At 42.7% G+C, this 20,427-nt stretch overlaps 1 protein-coding gene across 3 annotated transcripts in view; it reads right to left on the reverse strand.

Annotated features, from left to right (window-relative positions):
- The window catches only part of LOC122070918 (protein LEO1 homolog), a 72,715-nt gene that overhangs the window by 18,676 nt on the left and 33,612 nt on the right, over positions 1–20,427 (reverse strand). For 2 of the 3 annotated variants that reach the window (XM_042635164.1, XM_042635165.1), the window contains exon 6: positions 11,810–11,941. The exons of the other annotated variant lie outside the window; for it this stretch is intronic. In XM_042635164.1, coding sequence (XP_042491098.1) covers positions 11,810–11,941 — 132 coding nt within the window. The remainder of the gene's footprint in view (positions 1–11,809; positions 11,942–20,427) is intronic. 3 annotated transcript variants of the gene reach the window in all.

Below are 20,427 nucleotides of genomic sequence, written 5' to 3' on the forward strand. Positions count from 1 at the left end.
GACAGTGAGGCTACTGAGGTGCTAGGAGCCGAGTCAGAGTCAGGGCTCTCAATATGGTTGGCCTGCCCAGAAGTACCAGAACGACCCTTCCCACGCCCTTTGCCAGATGTATCAGCAGGGCGACCATGAAGTTTTCAGCAATACTCCTTGGTGTGACACTCCTTTCCACGATAATCGCACTTCACCAGCATCCTGTAGAGGAGCCACAGACCGTGGGGCTACAGTAAGGGATTGAGTGCCAGAGACAAGTGCAGATCTCTCAATAGGATTGGCAGCAGGCTATGGAAGCATAGTGGTACGTCGGCTATCTTTAGTTGGATCACAACATAAGCTTGATCCAAGGTAGAAAGGGGTCACAACTCAAAACCTAGGACCGCAACTGATTAAACTCCACATTCAAACCTGCCAGAAATTCATAGACCCAGATCTTGTCCTCTCACTTATAAAAACTGGTGAGATTTGCAAGGGTGGAAGGAGTATGCTCCTCATAGAAGTCAAGCTCAATCCACAATGTCCACAACTCATAGTAGTATTGTGACAGAGTGAGCCCTCTTTGCCTTAGATCATGAACCTTCATGCGAAGCTCAAAGACTTGAGCATTGTTGAATGGTTTAAAGTAGCTCCAATACAATACGATATCCCAGACAAACTTCCAAATCTTCGCAGCGAAGTCGAGGAGATAGTCACGTGAAAATTGTGGCAACATGAAGTTGACAAGGAAGGCCATAACTAGAGAGTTGGCAGACGCTTCGTGGTTCCAGTAAGGTACTCGTAAGAGCCATGGGACTTGATGGAGATCCAGACCAAGCGTGATCACGTAAGGTAGTTTGTGCCATCAAGCTTGATAGCACAGAGAGGAAAGGTAGGAAGAGTTGTGGTGTCTCCACCAGTATAAGCAGACGAGCTGGTAGGCATGGTCGCTACTCAAGGGAGTTGTGCAAATAGAAGATACATTAGCCAAAAAGCACAAAAAAAAAAAAACCAAAAAATGCTAAAAAACCCAAAATTGGATAAAGGGAAAAAAAACTAAGAAATTGATTTTGGGGATAGCTCTAGAATAGAGACCTCAAACAGAAAAGTGGTTGGTACATACCACTACAAGTATAATGAGCACCAATCGCAACAAACATCAAGACGATCGGAGTATCGAGCAAGGAAAAAGCATCCTCGAAATGAAAAAACGATTTCAGGGAAAAAAATACCCTGAAAAAATAATTAAAAAAAAAAAGGTTTTTGCTCTCTTAGATCATTGTAAAAGAGAGTCTGAGAGCCTAGGAGAAGGATGGTGGAGGCTAGAAACCCGTTTAGTGGTTTAAGAAGCTCCCACCACGAGAGAGAAGCAGATGAAGAGAAATGGAGGGAGGCGCTGGGAGAGAGAAACGAAAAAGAGAGAAAGAGATGAATAAGAAAGAGAGCCCTTAAGGTTTCAAATCCTATGGCTCCAATACCATGTTGGATGGGGTAATGACTTGTGTCAAATATGACACCAGCCCTCTTTATTTATAACAATGGAGAAAAAGTTCTAAGGAATTAAAAAGACAAGTAACCCCTTAGGGGGTCTGTTTAGCAACTAATACTTTCCCTAAAACCCATCATCACAACACATACAATAATGTTACACACTATAACTCATAACCTTCCACCACATAAGACACCCCTTTGCATGGATTTCATAGTTTCATGCATGTTGGTTCCTACCCTTCTTATCCTTAGGTCCCATACCTTTCAAATTCTTTGACGAGGACTCTTCATCAAGATTTCCTCCTAATTGTTAGGGAAGCTTGGAGCATCCCTATGCATAGCATCTCTTCCCCTCTCATTGCTTTTTCCAAAAAGCTCAAGAATGTCAAATTGACCCTCAAGCATTGGAACTCCATTCCTTTGGTAGCATTACCTCTCGAGTTTCCTCCTGGCATGATAAGCTTCAACCTACTCGAACTAGTCTCCAATCCGATCTCCTTAATCTTGACTTGCTAAGGAAGAAAGCTACCCTCTGCTGAATTATCCTCCCTCACGGCCCTAGAGGAAATCTACTTGCATCAAAAGGCAAGAATTAAATGGCTTAATATTAGAGACTCCAATACAACATATTTTCACAGGTCTCTCAAAGCCAGATCTAATGTTATCTCCATTCTAAAGCTCATCTCTAATAATGGCATCGAGCTTCTTAACCCTGAGGAAATCAAATCTGAAGCTGTCTCACACTTCAAAGACCTCTCCCCCCCCCCCCCCCATTCCATCCCCTCTGAGGAAGAAATCTCTCAGCTATTCTCTCCCACAAAGCCAACAAAGCCCCTGGTTCCACGGCTTTAGCATGGGATTCTTTTCCTCCAGCTACGACATCATTCGTTCTGATCTTATCCTGGCTATCAGAAGCTTTTTATTTAAACTCAGTCAGATTAGAAGCATCAACCATACCTTCCTTTGTCCTATCCCAAAAAAGGAAGGGTTGCCTCAATGAATGACTTCAGACCCATCTCCCTATGCAATCTCCTTTACAAATTTATTGCCAAGATTTTGGCCAATGCATTCAAAAGGTCATTCACTCCCTTGTGAGTCCTAACCAGTCTGCCTTCACAACTGAGACTGAGATAAGCATTGCTGACAACATCATCCTCTATCATGAGATTGTCAAAGGATTTGATCAGAAATCTCACTCTTCTGTTGCTCTCCTTAAAATTGACATGCATAAGGCTTTTGATTCCATTAGATGGGACTTCATTCTGAAAGCAATGCTTCAGATGTCTCCGCCCCCTCTTTTGTCCATTGGATTCACTCGTGTATCTCCTCCCCTCGCTTTTCTGCCCTGGTCAACGGTAGCCCATAGGGCTACTTTTCAACGAGCGTGCGTATTAGACAGGATGTCCTCTTTCTCCTTTTCTCTTCTCTTTTGCCCTTGAAGTTCCTTCCAAATCTATCCAATCTGCTACCGACCCACTCTCCATCTCCTCTATCATGTCCTCTCTTTCCTTTTTGGAAAGTCTTTCGGGCCTCCGCATCAACCTTCTTAAATTTAATCTCTTCCTTACCAGTCTTTGATTCCTCCCAATCCCCTCTTGTTGGCCTCACTAAATTCTCTACAGGGTCCCTCACTAACAAATTCTTAAGCATGCCGTTGATCATCTCTAGGCTCTCTGCTCATCACTGCTCCCCCATGCTTGATCTCCCAAGAAAAAGCTACAACTTTTGAAAGGCAAGTTCTCTCCCATGCTGGTCGCCTTACCCTCATCAGATTGGTTCTCCAATCCATGTATCTCTATTGGTCTAAAATTTTTGTCCACCCTACTTCTATCATCAAATCTATTGAAGGCCTCTTTGGCTCCTTCCTAAAGGCACAGACTCCACTAAGTTCCTTCACCCCTTGAGCTGAGATAAAATTTACCCTCTCCAAATCCGAGGGAGGCCTTGAGCTAAGAAGAATCAAAGAGGCCATTATTGTTGGTATTCTTAAGCTTATCTGGAAAATTGTCTCTAAACATAACAGTATCTGGGTCGATTGGGTCCTGTCCTCCTCCCTCAAGCACAATTCCCTTTGGTCTGCCCCCATTATCTCTGATGCCACTTAGATCTGGAGGAAAATCCTCTGCCTCCGCCCTATTGCCCTCAATGTCGTTTCCTTTTCCACTGGCAATGGCCAATCTACCTCCCTCTGGTCAGACCCTTGGCATCCCTCTGAATTCTCCTTTCCTTGGTCACCCAAAGAGCTATTTACTTTTCACTCAGATAGATCGGTTGTTTTCACCTCCATCATCTTTATCACAAGGTCTCCCCCTCCCCCCTCTTGCGGATCTCTGGTCTTTCCTCCCTCCCTCCGTCCCTCCCCCCCGGTCACCGTGGAAGAGAAGATAAATGTATCTGGCTCCCTTCCACCACTGGTACTTCCTCTTTAGCCTCTGCTTGGGACTTCATTCTATCCTTCGGCCTTGTCACCCCTTGGTGTAACATCATCTGGTTCAACGACCACATTCCTCGCCATAGCTTCACAACTTAGCATACTTTCTTCGACTGCCTTCCCACATAGTCCTTCATCCTTCACCGTCACATCCATGCCCTCTAATCCTGCTAACATTCCCAGAATGGTGTTGAAGACATCAACCACCTTTTCTTCACCTACACTCTTTTCTCCGCTATCTAGAAGAGAGTCCTCCGTTCTTGTTGGCCATCTAGAAGGCATATTCTTCCGTTAGACAGGGAATGGATATGGATTGACATGACTTTTGTTGGCTCCTCCATATGTGACACTGTTGGCAAGTTAGCTTTTTGTGTGACCATCAACCACATTTGGATTAAGCGAAACATCCGTAGATGGACTGCCAACTCCTGCTCTTCGGATAAGATTTGGAATTCCATCTACTTCGATGTTTTTCCCAAGGAACAGGTTGATTGTTACGTCATAGGGCCTTCCAACTAACATTATATCCCCCCTTGATGTACTTGTTCCCTAGGGTGCTGCTCCCATTAGAGTGTTTAAGCTTTTGTTGTTTTTTATTTTTTGGCTTGCCTCTTTTGTAGGCTTAAGTCTTGGTTCTCCTCCCCTCATTTTCCCTTGTATATCCTTCTCTCGTTTGGTTTGAATTAATTAATCTATTCATCCAAAAATAAAAATGCTAAACTTGTTAAACCAGGCTCTATGTGATTGTTTCAACCAATATATTGCCTCATGCAAAAGATAAACTTTACTAGCACTCTCCCCCTGAGCAACAAACTCCGGAGGTCACTCTAAGTACACTTCCTCGTGCAAATCACGATATAAAAGGCATAGGCATTTTTGATATCCACTGATACATTTGCCAGTCAAAAACTCAAAATTAACAGCTAAGAATACAAGCACACGAACAGAGTTGAGACATGCAATAGATGAAAAGGTCTCAAAATAATCCACCCATAGGTCTATGTGTAATCCTTAAAAGGCAAACGGGCTTTGAGCGTTCAAAAGTACCATCAGGGTCATGCTTAATAGTGTACACCCAACAACACTTGATGTGGTAAATCTACGGAGGTCCAAGTCTGGCAAGAAAGCAAGGCAAGGCATCCATTTTTACCACAACCATAACAAACTTCCATCCAAGATGAGACAACACTTCATTATATGTAGAGGGCATATTATGGGAAGATATTGATAAATCAAAGTATTTAAAGAAAACTGATGATGAAAATTGAAAACAAACTTGTCGATGGGATTGATAACCTTGGAATTCTGAGTACAAGAATAAGTAAGAATGAGTACCTTTCCGAAGGGCCACTGCTAAGTCATCAATAGAAGACAAGGAGGTAGGAATCAGGCAATGAACCAAATTGTGTGGATGGAGGTAGCGAAGGAGAAGCAGCAACAGGTGCTGGCTTGGAGCAGCGTCAATACGCTTGCAGTGGTGTTTGCTAAGAGGTGCATTGAATTATGGAGATGAATTAAGGAATAGGAGGGATCTCATTATCTAAAACATTACTAAAAACAGCAATCATAACCTTATCCCAACTAAATGCGGTCGGCTACATTGATCTGATATGTTCTACAAAGTAAGAGAATGCCAAAAAAATAAAAAAAGAAGTAACAGGGAGAAGACAGTAAAAGAATAAGTCAAAGTAGTAGATTAAACAGCATCACCGGAACATCCCCTACAAGGGGTCGGCTACCCCGGTCCTTGCCCTCTACAAAAGTCTATCTGCAGTCATATTAGATAGAACCCATCCCTACCATTTGCATATCTTTCCTTCTCACTTTGTCAACAGTTATTTTAGGTCTGCCCCTACCTCTTTTGGAACCATATATATGAATCTGGTCATTCTTCTCAACTCGGGCATCCATAGGTATCTGTTGAACATTGACCATACCACCTCAACCAGCTCTCACTGAACTTGTCTAGAATCGGTGCGACCCCCAATTTGTTTCTAATACAATCATTCCTTACTCTATCCCTCCTGGTCTTGCCGCTCATTCCACGTAACAGCCTCATCTCTGCTACACCCGACTTATTGAAATTATTCTTCTTGACTGCACAACACTCCGCCCCATATGTCATAGTTGGTCGTATTGTTCTCCTATAGAATTTTCCCTTAAGTTAACCGGCATAAGTTTTTCAAATAACACTCCCGACACCCTTCTCCACTTCATCCAGCCCACTTTTTTTATGAATAAATAAATTGATTACTAAGCAGGAAAAGAATATACAAGGCGGGAAAAAGAGGGGGGCTGAAAAACCAACGCTACCACCAAAAGAAGCAGAGGCCAGGCACCAAGGGCAACAAACAAAAGCCCAAATAGGGAAAAAGGAGAAAAAAAGGGGGGAGCATCAAGGTGGTATCAAGGGGGGGATATGGTGGACATAGGGAGACCCCAAGAGACAACAATTAGCATGTTCCTTGGGGTTCAGGGACTGAACACTAATGGAGGCAGCCAATCTTGGAGCTCAAATTGAAGATGGCATTCCACTCTTATCAAAAGAGCGAGATTAGGAGTCCATATTTGGAGATTTCATTCCATCCAAAGGTGAATAATGGTTGCGCAGAAGGCAACCTTTCCGATCGAGTCGCAAATGAAAGAACCACGAACGTCATGTCAACCCAGATCCATTCTCTATTCCTTCCTCAGGAAGACCAAATGGATTTAAGAAGCCCCTTCCAAACAGATAAGGATAAGGGGCATGAAAAGAGGAGGTGGTCAATGTCTTCTGTACCATTCCAACAGAGACAGCAGGAGGGGGAAATTGGAATGTGACGAAAGATGAAGAAAGACGGCATGGGAAGGCAGTTAGATAAGGCTCGCCAGGCAATGAAACTGTGATAAGGGATGTGGCCTTTGAACCAGATAACGTTGCACCAGGGAGCAAGGGGGCCCAAAGTGCGAATGTGATTCCAAGCAAAGACAGAGCTGAAAAGGCCAAAGGGAGAGGGCAGCCAAAGGAGGAAAAGAGGACCAGAGATCAGCAAGGAGGAGGGGAAAAGGAGGGGGACCAATTTCCGGAGGAGATGATGGAGGCCATAGGAGCAGATCTAGGGAGGCCAGAGGAGTAAATAATCATGGGAGAGATCAAGGAAAGAAGGATGCCAGGGGTGCCACGGAACCAGCCAAAGGGAAGTGAAAGCCCGTTGCCGATGGAGCAAAAGATGGAAAAGTTCAAAATCTCGTCTCGTTTCAGTGTTTCGGTGGTTTCAGAATTGCCGAGTTGGTGTATATTTTTTTTTTTTTTACTCAGTTGACTGTTTCGGTGGCCAAACGGCCATACTTTGACCTGAAACTTGGTGGGTAGCTAGTTTTAAGGTTAACAAACATGCTTACAACTTAAATTTGCAAAAATATTAAAACATAAGAGTGTTTTAGAGTTGCACCCTTATTTGGCAGCAACCGTCGAACTGTTCTAGAGATTTTATTTACTTCACTGCATGATCAAAACATACATCAACATTAATTAACTAATATTTAGAATACTAGAGTAATATACTATGCAACTCCCTAACTCCCAAGTCCCAACTAAAGTCATCCACCAAGCCTCTTACTCTTAAATCTCCGATAGATCGTAAATCAGCCAATGGTGAGTAACAGATATATAATTGAGTTCCATCAAAGCTATATTGACCATAAAAAATACATTTTATATTGATGGAAAATGTATTTTTTAAACAAAAAAAAAAAAAATCGACTCCGTGAGGTCATAGATCGGCCTCTAGTGTCTAACATATAATAAATCTAGCCCTATCCAATATGTACTTATGTTACTATTTAAAAAAAAAAAAAATGGTCTTGGAGAAAGTGGTTTACCTTTCCAAAGCTTGAAATGTGTAGATCTCCAACTTGGAGTGATCTTCAAGGCAATAGATGCGATGGTGTGGCAAATTAGTGGACAATTAAGTGATTTTGTGTTCAAATGCGAGGATCCAAAATTTCACCGAGACGGTCGAAATTTCGCCGAGAAAGCCAAGTTGGAATCAAAATTTTGACTCCCCCTCACGAGATATTGTATTTATAAGCCTTGGTTGGTATCATTTCGGTATCTCAACCGAGATGGTACCGAAATTTTGGCCGAGATACCAAATTTCAACCAAGATGTCATTTTGTAATTCGTAGCACATCTCGACTCGGTGAAAGAAAAAACACAAAATTACCGAGATCTCAACGAGATTTTGAACCATGGGAGATGGCAGGAAGGGCAATAGATTTAGAGTTGAGGATGTTTCACCAGATCCAAGAGGCATTGGGGAAAATGAGGGCAGTCCATAATAAATCCTTTTTTAAAAGATAAGAATAGACCCAAGCAACCCAGATGCTATGATGCTTGGAGGCAATTTTCCAAATGAGTTTGATAATGTCAACAGAGTTTATATCTTTGATCCTCCTTCAACTTGGGGAGACAAACTTGATCCCAACTAAGAGGACGGAGGAATTTGGAGGAGTCAACATCTTTCCAGAGGAAAGAGCAAAGGAGGGTGTCGATAGATTTGGAGGTGGCAGATGAGAGGGTAAAGACATCGGGCTAGTAAAGATATATAGATTGGAGCACTGATCTGATGAGCACCAAGCGGCCAGCATAAGAGAGGAGTTTACCTTTCCAAAGCTGGAGCCTTTTCCACAGCTGATCAAGGATAGGGGAGTAGTGATGGGTAGAGAGCCGAGAGGAGATGACGAGCAAACCGAGGTATTTGATAGGAAGGGAACCAAGGGAGAAGCCAGTGAGATCAAGGAGCCTGGCTTGGCAAGAGGCAGAGACACTTAAGAGGAAGAGATTTGATTTGAGGAGGTTGATGCGGAGGCCAAAGAGAGATTCAAAAAGATGGAGGAAGACATGATGGAGGATATGGAGGTGTGGTCAGACTTGGAGAAAATCACGAGATCATCCGCGAGGGCGAGATGTGTAAGCATGAGGGATTTGCAGATCTAGCCCCACTTTTAACTTTATGGGGCACATCATCCTCTATATCCCTTTCTTTGCTAATGATTGACCCCAAGTATTTAAAATAGTCTCTCTGTGGTAGCTCTCGGTCCGCACATTTCACCACCCCATCATCTCTCCTAGCTTGACTGAAGGGACACATCATATACTCTACCTTTGTGTTGCTTATCATTAAACCTTTTGATTCTAAGCTTGATCTTCATAACTTCAATTTAGTGTTAATCCCTTCCACTGTCGCATCTATTAAAATAATATCATCAGCAAATAACATACACCACGGGACCTAATCTTAGATGTGTTTGGTAAACTCATCCATGATGAACGCAAACAGATAAGGGCTTAAGGCATATTGATGCATATTTTTCACCAAACTAGGCTTGTTTTATTAGGAATAAGTCTAGGGTTGGGTTGTATATGTGTTGGGCCTTCAGTCCATGTGGTTTGGAGTGTAATGGGCCACTTTTATAGGCCTAAAAGAGGAGTTCTAAGGTTGCATACGGGATTACTAGGTTGTTTCCCTTTTCATTAGTTTCCTTTTTAGTTGGGTTTGATTTGAGTTATATTTGTCTCCTTAGGAGTTTAGTTAATAGTTCAGTCAAGTCATTAGTAGTTAGTTTCCTTTTTCAGCTAGTTTCTAATTTCAGTTTTTAGTAACTATTGTATTAGGAGAATATTTGGTTTCCTTTTTTAGGAACCTTCTATTTCGTAATTCCCTCCCACATCAGCATTATAAATAAAGAGGAGGAGGCTCCTAAAGAAAGAATGATTTTGATAAACAATTTAATGGCTACTGCTATTGTCTTCTCAATGGAGATTCGTCTTGTGTTTGATCAAGGCTGATGGAATTGGTGTTTGATCAAGGCTGATGGAATTGGTGTTTGATAAAGTTGACTCTTTGCGGTGTGAAGCCCGAGAGGTCTTCTTCTACTTTATTATATCCTTCTTCTTTGCTATTCAAAGTGTTCAAGTCCTGCAACTTCAACCTCAATCCAGTACAGGTAAGTGAATCTGGTCCTTTCTCAGTCTGCCCAGAAATTCTAAAATTTCTTGCTCTCCGATCCTTGTCTCTCCTGGACAGACCAACCATCTGATTAGGCTCAAATTTGGATCGAAGATGCACCTCTCCTAGTGTGAGACTCAACAAAAATTACAACTCTATTGGACCACCGATTTTGAGTTATTAAAAATCCCCTCAATTCTGTCCTGTAGTGACTGATCCTGTTTTCAGACCTGAGACCAGAATCGATAGAACTAATCTGCTTGCTTCTGATTATATGGATGTGTGTTCATGATTTATGATCTGACATGACCCTATACCTATATCTGATTAGTCCTTTCTGCTGGTTTATGTTCTGATCTCCTAAGCTCCAGTTTCTGAATCCGAGATTCTGATTACAGATCTGATTCCCCCTTAGTTCTGATCTGTTTGTAATGCTATTCTACCTTGGTTATTGTTGGTTGTTCTTATTAAAAGATCCTAAAGTTGAAGGCTTGGTAGTATCTATTCTGGCCTACATTGGTGAATCTTTAGCATATCTTATGCTCCGATACGTATCTTAAAATCAGCCAACTGATATGGCGACCGATACCAATACTTTAATCCTTGGGTACAGCAAGGAAAAAAATGCCCAAAATATGAAGGCAATCAAACGGCTGGATGGGGAGATGTTGTATTTTCATCTAAATAGAAACTTTAATAAATCAGAATAAGTAACTTTACAAGAACTAACAGTTTACTCATCTGATCAGGACCAAACTTGGGGTAACGGAAGACCTTAAACCATAGGAATAAACTGAAAAATCTCAACCCCTTAACGGGTAGATGTGGAGATATCTTTACTTTACAGGTGCAGCCATGCAGCCAAAGAGGCAAAAAACAGAGCAACCGCAGGTTGTATAGGGCAGCAATAATACTCAGCCTTCATGCGCATGGATGATGTACTTTTGTAGTGGCCTTTATCAACATCAGAAACCCTAGTTGTCGTGTTGCATAAACTAGGATTTTCGAACAAAGCAAGGAGCAGTATAGGTGCTGTGAAAAATAAAAATTGAGGCGAGGAATCTCAAAACAAAGATGAGGATGGAACTATTGGTTGTAAATGCTCTGATACCATGTAGCAGTATTAGAGTCAAACAATCAATAGAAGGAAGAGGGAAGGAGAGAAGAGAAACAGAAACTCATGCTAGGCTTGATAGTCCAACAATGAGCCAACATCTTTATTATATGGATTTTTTATTGACACCCCCGTTAAGGTGTCAAATAATTTGTGACCTTAATTTTTTTTCCCCATTTTAGTGTAACCACCTTTTTTTTCTTCCTATGAAGGTAAATCTTGTCATTTCACATGTGTACTCAAAAATATGTAAAGCCAATAACAACTTTTGATAATTACAGTGTTAAATCACTTTTAAATTATTTTGAAAATCCTTTTTTACCCCTAACTTAATGAATATTCTGGATATAAGACAAGGGGTAATCAAAAGGACGTTACAAGTTCTAAATACAACTATAGATGTGTCATTTAGACAGTCACTAATTTATAAGGTCAAAACAATATAAAACAAGGCTGCCCCATGTTAGTATAAATTATAAAATAGGACCACACTACCCTCAACTAAAACATAAAGAAAACAAACCCCATAACACCCCCACTAATAGGAGTACTAAAAACACCCATATCAAATAAGAGGAAAATTACAATAAACTTAACAAAAAGGAACCAAAAGTCAAACAAAAACAGATTTAGCATATTTTGGCTTTTCAAAAGAAGGAATTTAGATCAAGGCTTCCTCAAATCCATAAGATGAAGATTTGGACCTTTGCCTCAAAGGCAAGCATTGATGAGAAAACCTCTATAAATTTTTGCACATGTTAAGAAGATGCATAATAATTTCTCAGAACATAATGATCAAGAGATCTAAGCAACCTTTCCATGTCGAAGGAAAAGATGAGCTTGATCGTGCTGCGCATCTTGCACTGATATGTCCAGAACTTCATTCCCAATTAACAACTGTAAACTGCCATCTGACCACCTTACAAAGCGTGCATTGCTCTCATACTGCATAAATAAAAAAAAAAACCGTTATGGAACACTAATTCAAAAAAATAAAATAAATAATGTCCTAGTCGAGCATAAAGTTTATCTTTGTCTATACTGAAGGATTATTACCAATATCAATAATCTAAATTTAAGTAATCAATCGGAGCAGGAAAATCCAAATGGATATCATAATTGGGACAAGAGATAAAAGGCTCGCAATTAAACCTATAAAGGTGATAGGCAGTTCCAAAACTATAAAGCCCAGAACCCTCAGCGCAACAGTAAGGTTGCTCAATTGCGACCTAATGGTCACGGGTTCAAGTTGGGAAAAGCCTGTCTGCGAAGCGGGGGTAAGGCAGCATACCTTATGACCCTCCCCATACCCCACAGGGGCGGGAGCCTTGTGCACTGGGTACGCCTTTTTTTATGCTAGCATTGGGCATTACTTAATACTTTGGGCTTCGGTGACTAAAAAGTTTATTGAATTAACAGGAGGACTTTTTCTTCCAACATTTTTTTTTTTTTGAATATACAGCACAAAATAAGGAAGAAAAAGGGGGCGGACAAGGAGAAGCCCCTAAATAGGGGAGGGGGAGAGGATAGAGGAAGGGGACCCCAGGACAAAACAATAAACTTGCTCCTCGGGGAATCACGCAGCGGGCAGAACTTAGAAGAAGAAACAACTAGCTTGGAGGTAACATCCAAAGAGATGGCATTCCAGATTGAATCAAAAGATCTGGAGTTGCAAGTCCATCTACGAAGATTACGCTCCATCTAGATGTGGCTAATTGTGGCAGAAAAAGTATTTTTCCCAACAATATTGCAAACAGATCTACCGGCAAAAGTCATATACACCTATATCCATTCCCTGGAGAGCGGGAGAGGACGTCTTCTAGCAGTCCAGCAAGAGGAGAGAACTATTTTCTAAATACAAGAGGAGAAAGGGCAAACAAAGAAGAGATGATTAGAGTCTTCGATGTCATTCCAGCAAAGGCAACAGGCCAGGGAAACCTGGATATGGAAGTGAATGAGGAAGGATTGGGTGGGGAGACAGTTAGAGATGGCTCTCCAGACAGTAAAGGCATGGCAAAGGATGTGATCAATGAACCAGACAAGTTTCTGCCAAAGAACTAAGGGACCTCTACAGTCGATCAGGTCCCAAGCAGAGGAGGAACTAAAACAACCAGAGGGGGAGTGGGTCCAAAGGAAGCTTTCGGACCCTATCAAAAGAAACAACAAAAGGAAGAGGGGGGAGGGAAGGCCAGAGAAAAGAAAGGGTAGTGGAAGGGAGGGAGGAGGAGACCAAGCGCTATTCAGGATGTGATAGAGGCGACTAGGACATCTCTGGCCAATCCAGAGGAGTAAACAAATCTGGAACCAACTACCTCAAGAAGGACCCCTACAGGGTACCAATTTTCTAGCCAAAGGAGGGTGGACGAACCATCACCAATGAAAGAAGAAACGGCATGCAGGGCTAAGGAACTGGAATTAAGGAGTTGATGCCAAACCCATGAGGAATTAGAGGAAGGGGAAACAGTCCAGAAGGAATCTCTTTTTAGGAGGGAGGAGTATACCCAAGAGACCTAGTGCTATTGTGCTTGGAAACAAGTTTCCAAATGAGCTTGAGAAGACAGGAAGTGTTGGCATCTTTGCGTTTGCGGATCCTTGAGCCACCTTGACAAAAAGGCAAGCAGATGGAGGCCCAACAGATGGGATGGAGGAAGCGGGAGGTGTCAGATCCTTTCCAGAGGAAGGAGCACGTCAAGGATTCAATCATCTTGAAGATAGACTTGGGTAACTAAATTCTGAAAGACACCAGTCTAGTATAAGTAGCAACATTGACGAACAGACTTGATGAAGGTAAGCAACCCGTAAGGATAGAAGATCGCCTTTCCAGAGCTAGAGTCTTTTCTTAACGAGGTCAAGCATAGGGGTGCAATGATGGACAGACAATCTAGCAGTGATAAGAGGAAGCCCAAATACTTAACGGGGGAGGAGCCAAGAGAGAAGCAAGTTAATTGAAGGAGGATAGCTTAGGAAGCATCAAGGACTCCCACCAAGCAGAGGCGGGATTTGAGGAGGTTGACTCTCAGGGCAAAAAGGGATTCAAAGAGGTGAAGGGAGGACATGATGGAGAGAATAGAAGTGGGGCCAGGCTAAGAGAAAAACATAAGATCATCATCAAAAGAAAGATGAGTCAAATTGAGAGCTTTGCACTTAAGGATGAAAATATGAGGTGATGATCAGTGGAGGATTGGACAAATTTGGAGAGGACTTCAACAGCAGGGAGCAAAGAAGGGGGAAGAGGGCGCACCTTTGGCGAATGCAAGCAATGAATGGAAAGAAGCCAGCAAGACATGGGATACAGGAGTGGACCCAATTGACAAAGACATAGGGGAGGACATCTCAAGAAGGGTCTTTGTGATGAAATCCCATCTGATAGAGTCAAACTTTATGGATATCGATTTTGAGGAGAGCAACAGAAGAATGGGCCTTTCTGGCAAAACCCCTGACAATCTCATGACAAAAGAGATGTTATCGGCAATACTCCTACCAAATATGAAAGCAAATTGGTTAGGGCTAACCAAGGAGTCAATCACTAACAGAAGACGATTGGCAAGAATCTTGGAAATGAATTTGTACAAAAGGTTACAAAGAGAAATGGGCTTGAAATCAAATAAGAGGCTCCTTCTTTTTTCGGGATGAGACAAAAAAAGGTGTTGTTCACACCTTGGATTTGAGAGGGATTGAAAAAGAAGCTTCTGATAGCCTTGACTAATTTAGCTTCAACAATGTCCCAACAGGAAGAGAAGAACCCCATACTGAAACCATCAAGGCCCAGAGCTTTGTTGGTTTTGTGGGAGAAGATGGCAGATTTGATCTCATCAATGGAGGGAATGGCTTAAGGGAAGCAAAGAGGTGGAGGGGGGGGGGAATTTGTTCAAGAGATCATGGGGGAGAAGGTGCCTGACGATGAAGGATGTTAGAAAAATAAGCTACTACTTCATATTTGATGGCATCAGAATCGGTGAGGGTGGTGACATCACTGGAAGTGAGCTTGAAAATGGAATTGGAGTTAGATCTCGCCTTCAAGGATCTATGGAATTAGGCAGAATTAGTGTCTCGCAGCTCCAACCATTTGATGCCGAACTGCTGCTTGAGGAAGCTCTCTTCCTGGGCTAGGAGGGCGGAGAGCTCAAGGGGGGAAGCTCTCTCTTCCTCAGCGAGGAGGGGGTTGAGAAGATCAGCTTGGAGATAGGATTGGATGGAGGCCAACTTATCTTTGCACTCGAAGACTCGGGAGATGTTGCCAAAGATTGAAAGATTCCAAGCCTTAAGGGCCAATTTAGCATTCTTGAGTTTCCGAGCAAGGGCAACGAGGGGGAGTAAAAGGCCTGAACAAGGATGTCCCAGGCAGAGCAGACCAAGGAAAGGAAATCAAAGTGGTAGGATCACATGTCAAAGAATTTTAAAGGCTTCGGACCAAAAGAGATGTAATGATGGACAAGGAGGGAGATGGAAACGAGATCAAAAGTGGCATGGGAGGACGAGAATGAGGTAAGCCAAGCTTCATTGACAAGGACTATCACGTTTGCAAGCAATTTTGTGAATGCCACTTCTTTTGTTGTGCCAGGAGAATTTGATTCCCGAGCATCTTAAGTCATTAAGACCAATGTCTTTAAGACGAGTTGAAAGCTTCAATGGGAGTGAGGGCAGCAGGCATGGTTTAAAGTATCTCCGATACCGATACGATACCCTCCAATACGTATCTTAAATTTAGCCGACCGATACGATACATGGAATTTTTAAAATCCTTTCGTACCGATATCTAGCCTACGATACATACCGATATGCACCAATACACTATCGATACGTAGTGATACTCTATAAAAAATATAAAATCGAGGTGAAATATACGTTTCGGTATGTATCAGTGAGTATTTGTATGTATCGATCGGTACGTATCGATGAGTATCAGTATATATCGATATGTATCGATCAGTACGTATCGGTGAGTATCGGTACGTATCGGTGAGTATCGGTATGTACCGATATAGTGCGCTACGGTCATATAATGGCCAAGATGAGTATTTTTTCAGAAAACACGATTTTTTGAGGGATTTTTGTTCCAAAGTTGCTACCAGCCATATTTCTCTCTGACTAAAGTGGAAATCAAGCTTGAGAAGAAGGATTTTACATTTATGGGACAACTACAAACCTTGAATTCTTAGTGCGATACCCTCAATTTAGTGTTTATGCATAATACATGTTATCAATAGTTTTTTTTAGCAAATTTTTTATGCAAAAGTGTTTAAAAAGGTGTTTCATATCCATTTATGTGCGTATCTTTAGCGTATCTTAGCGTATCTTCGATACGATACGATACTCTTCGATACGTATCTTAATTTTGGTCGACCGATACCGATACTTTAATTCTTGGCAGCAGGAGAGCCTCTAAGTTTCTCATGGGAAACGTATCACATTAAATTCTCCTCCTATACCCTAAGAGAGGGAGGAGACCTAGGAGGAGCGAAGATCATGCCAGAGGGAAATTCTCTCCGGGGCACAATTGAGCCCATAGATAGCAGAGAAGAAAAAGGGGTTGGCATCTAAAGGATCAAAAGTAGAGAGGTGGATGGATTGGGAGGAGGAAACAGCAATGATCAGAAGCTTAAAAGGGCTCCAAAGGATCCAGATGCAGCCAAGAGGATTGGAGGACTAATTGGTTAGGAGGGACTAAGAAGGAGTGACAGAAGAGGCTATACGAATGGCATTGGCCTCAGGGACTTTAGTTTCGAGGATACAGAGGGCTGAATGATTTTTCTTGATGAGAGAACGATCTAAGCTTGTTTGGCTAGGGAATTGACACCTTGGATATTCCATATAAGTCAAGGGATCATTGCAAAGAGTGGGGGAGTTGCAATGGAAGCTCTGAAGAGCAAGAGGCGTTGGTCTGCTTAGAAGAATTCCTGTTACTTCTCTTGTATCCTTGGACAGTAGGGGAATGCTTGGCCAAAGACATTCTAAAGCTGGAAGAAGCTTTTTTCTGAAGTTTTGCAAGTTTGAGAAGTAGGCAGCTGAGGAGGGGGAGTTGTAGAGGCAACAGAGCCATGAAGGAGGGAAGGGTAGAGAGCCTTCGAGTTTTTGTCCAGAAGAAGCAAAGTAGTCATTGGAGGGCCCATAAGGGGCAAGGTAATTTCCTGAGGAGCAGAACCCTGCTGGGGCAGGAAGTGGCATCAACAAGGGTATCGACAGCAACGGAGACGATGGGGATGACTGCGGTGGAGGACCCAGAAGGGGTAAGGAGACTGCAGACATGGCAGAGACGGGAGCCAAGGAGGTGGTTGAAGACACGGCAGAGACTAGAGAAGTGGAAGTGATTGTAAACGTGGTGGATACAGTACCTGAGATGGTGGCTAAAGATGTGGCAAAGACAATATCCCTTGTGGTGGCTAGAGACAAGGCAGAGACAGAGGTCGTGGTGGTGGTTAGAGACGTGGTGGAGCCAGTAGCTGTGGTGGTGGCTAGAGACGTGGCAGAGACGGTAGCCGGAGAGATGGCTAAAGACGTGGCGGAGACTGGAGAAGTGGCAAAGGGAGTAGTTGGGAGGATGAGGCTTACGAAAGGCAGGGAGTCACTAGGAGAGCAACAGAGGAGGGGTTAGGCATCGGGTAAGGAAGAAAGACCCAGAGGGTTGAGATTAAGAGGGGGGTATGGGTTACGAGGACCCACAGGGAAAGGGTCAAAAAGTGGTTAGGTCAAGGTAAGGATGGGTAGAGGAAGTGGGTTGAACTAAGTGGGTGTTGGTGAGATTCCGATGAGTTGTGTGGTTTGGTTTAAGAGGGTGAAACATGGAGTTAGTCACAAGGAGGGGAAGAAGAGGGGGTAAAAGATGAGGGTTAGAAGGATTAGGGATAAAGTCAGCAGAGGAGGCAAGAGGGAAAGAAGAGACAGAGGAGACAAGAGGGGTAAGAGACGATGCAGAAGGATGTGATCGTTGAGAAAAAGGGTGGCATCTACAGCGACCTCAGTTCAAGGAGGAGCATTGTCCTCATCTTCAGAGGTCGCAAGGGATTACAACACTAAGAAGCAGTTGTGTCCATCGGTAGATGTAGCAATGTCCGAAGGGTCGGACAAACAAGAACCAATAGATATAGACCGATTGCGGGGTGAGCCGGAGGAAGGCATGATGCTTCTGCCACAGGAAGGACGAGGTCTGCTGGTATTCCTCCCACGGCGAGAATCTCTAGAACCAGGGAGCCTCGAAGGATGGCGAGGCAGAGAGTAACAAAAAAAATTCTTGACATGGTTTGGATCAACCTCAATATGAGTCAAAGGGGGCAAGGAGGTGTCAGTAGCAGCCATGGGAGAGCATTGTTTGAAGTGATAGCCGAAAATTATACATGCAGTGCAATGAGGAGGAAGCCATTTGAAGTGAACCACCTAATCGAAGGAGAAGCCCTCTTCGACAATTATGGTTAACAAAGGAAGGCGGAAGATCATCGCCAAAGATCTTCACACATGCAAGGCAAGCCTGTCCATCTTCTAAGTTCGATCATCAAAGTAAAGGGAGTTGCCTATAACAAAAGCAATGATGCTAAGCTCTAAACCACACCAATATTGAAGGGGAAGATCAGGAAGTGCAACCCATATGGTAATGGAGTGTAGGTCCACTTTGTCGAGGCTGGAGAATTGGGTCCATTGCCTAAGGAAGAATGGTATTTTTCCAACTTTCCAGGGACCACCTTCAAGGGCATTACATTTATCGGCTTATCGCCATCATCGGAGAAGTTGAAGATGAAGATGCCGTTATCAAGGAGGTAAGCTGTCATCGATCCTCTAATCCACCATTGCTTGGAAAGGGAAGTCTTGACCATGTTGAAGGGGGGTCTACTCCCCAAGAAGTAACCTATCAAACAGCTCCTCCATTTGGATATCTAAGGTTGAAGCAATCCGGCAAGGCAGATGCCCACTTTCTTGTCATCAATCACAGAAGGGTAAATGAAGTGGAAGGGCAGGCCCTCCCTGGAAGGGAGTGGCGAACAGACACGGGAGGTCCAGGAAGGCTCAAGGGGAGTGGGAAGGCTAGGAGAAGAGGAAGATAGGGGGGGAAGGCCAGGAGAAGATATAGACGTTTGTATTCTTCCAGCTTTTATTCCTTACTCTATGGCTGAAGTTCGTATAAAAAGTATAGTTATTCCTCTTTGAAGGGAGCTGAGTAAATGAATACACATTTTGTTGCTGCTGATAGAACCTTTAAAAAAAAATGAATGAGCCCTTTTCATGAATATTGGTTAGTAGGTTAGCCTTTTTTCTCTATTTTTCATCTCTTTTTCCCTTCTTTACCCTTTTCATGAATGTTGGCCAAGTACATATATACCAACAAAGTTTTAGAGACAACAACAACACAGCTTTATCCAAACTAAATGGGGTTGGCTACAAGTATTCTTGCCCTCCAATTAGCTCAATTTGACGAAAAGGTTATGAAGGAAATACTCTGGAACTGTTACCTTCACATAATCAATCAAATTTCATTCCACCACGGTCATTAGTTAATATGGCCTGTTGTATGCAAAAATTATCTTATTCTAATCAACTTAAAATTGATCTTACACTAATCAATTTTGACCAAAATCATTGAAATATTTGGGTTTCAGCCATTGTCGGAATCAAATTACTTGCTCTAATCAATTATACTTGATCTTACACTAATCAATTCTGACCAAAATCAACGAAAACATTTGGGTTTCAACATTTCTGGAATCAAAATACTTGATTTTAAACATTATTCTAAGTGATGGTTTCATGTCCAAACGTTAAGACAATTCACGTGACACAAAGAATGGATTTGAATTGGAGAGTTAAGAATACAATACATGGCAATAGAAATAAATGTCTTGAAAAGTGCAGATATTATTTATGTGCAAGGGTTGGGCACGCCACCCGCTCAATGTAAGCTAACAGGCAGCAGACACATGGGAAGGGGGGACAGCCATGTGCAGGGAAGTCTTTTCACTGGGAAATAGAAGAGAGGCAGACATATGTCTGGGTTGCTCAGCTTCTGTCGATTTGCTGCCAGCTGCAACGCAAGCAGTCGCTTGGCTGCCAGCTTTGCTCAGCTGCTTCGCCGATGCGCTCTACAAGGCCTCTCCGTCCGAATAATTCCCGAATCCGAATTTGCTAACTATGATGAACCAGACTAAAGATGGAGCCACATGAATTTCTTGAGAAACTTTCTTCACACATATTCCTTGAATGGATGTATGAATTAGATGTGTACTTTAACCACTACAACTTGACAGAGACGCAACGGCTTCAATATGTTTGCTTCCAAATGAGTGATTGTGTTCGAATACAATAGAGAGTCCATGAAAGGCAACTTCAAGCTCAAAGACATGAGCCTAGAACTTGGGTCAAGATGCAGTATGAGTTGGCAGGCATGTACCAATCTAAACGTGAACGAAGTATGTACTTCCTTCCACCAGAGTTCCCTCCAATTACAC

Source organism: Macadamia integrifolia, unplaced genomic scaffold (assembly GCF_013358625.1).
Source record: "Macadamia integrifolia cultivar HAES 741 unplaced genomic scaffold, SCU_Mint_v3 scaffold_157A, whole genome shotgun sequence".
Lineage (NCBI taxonomy): Eukaryota > Viridiplantae > Streptophyta > Magnoliopsida > Proteales > Proteaceae > Macadamia > Macadamia integrifolia.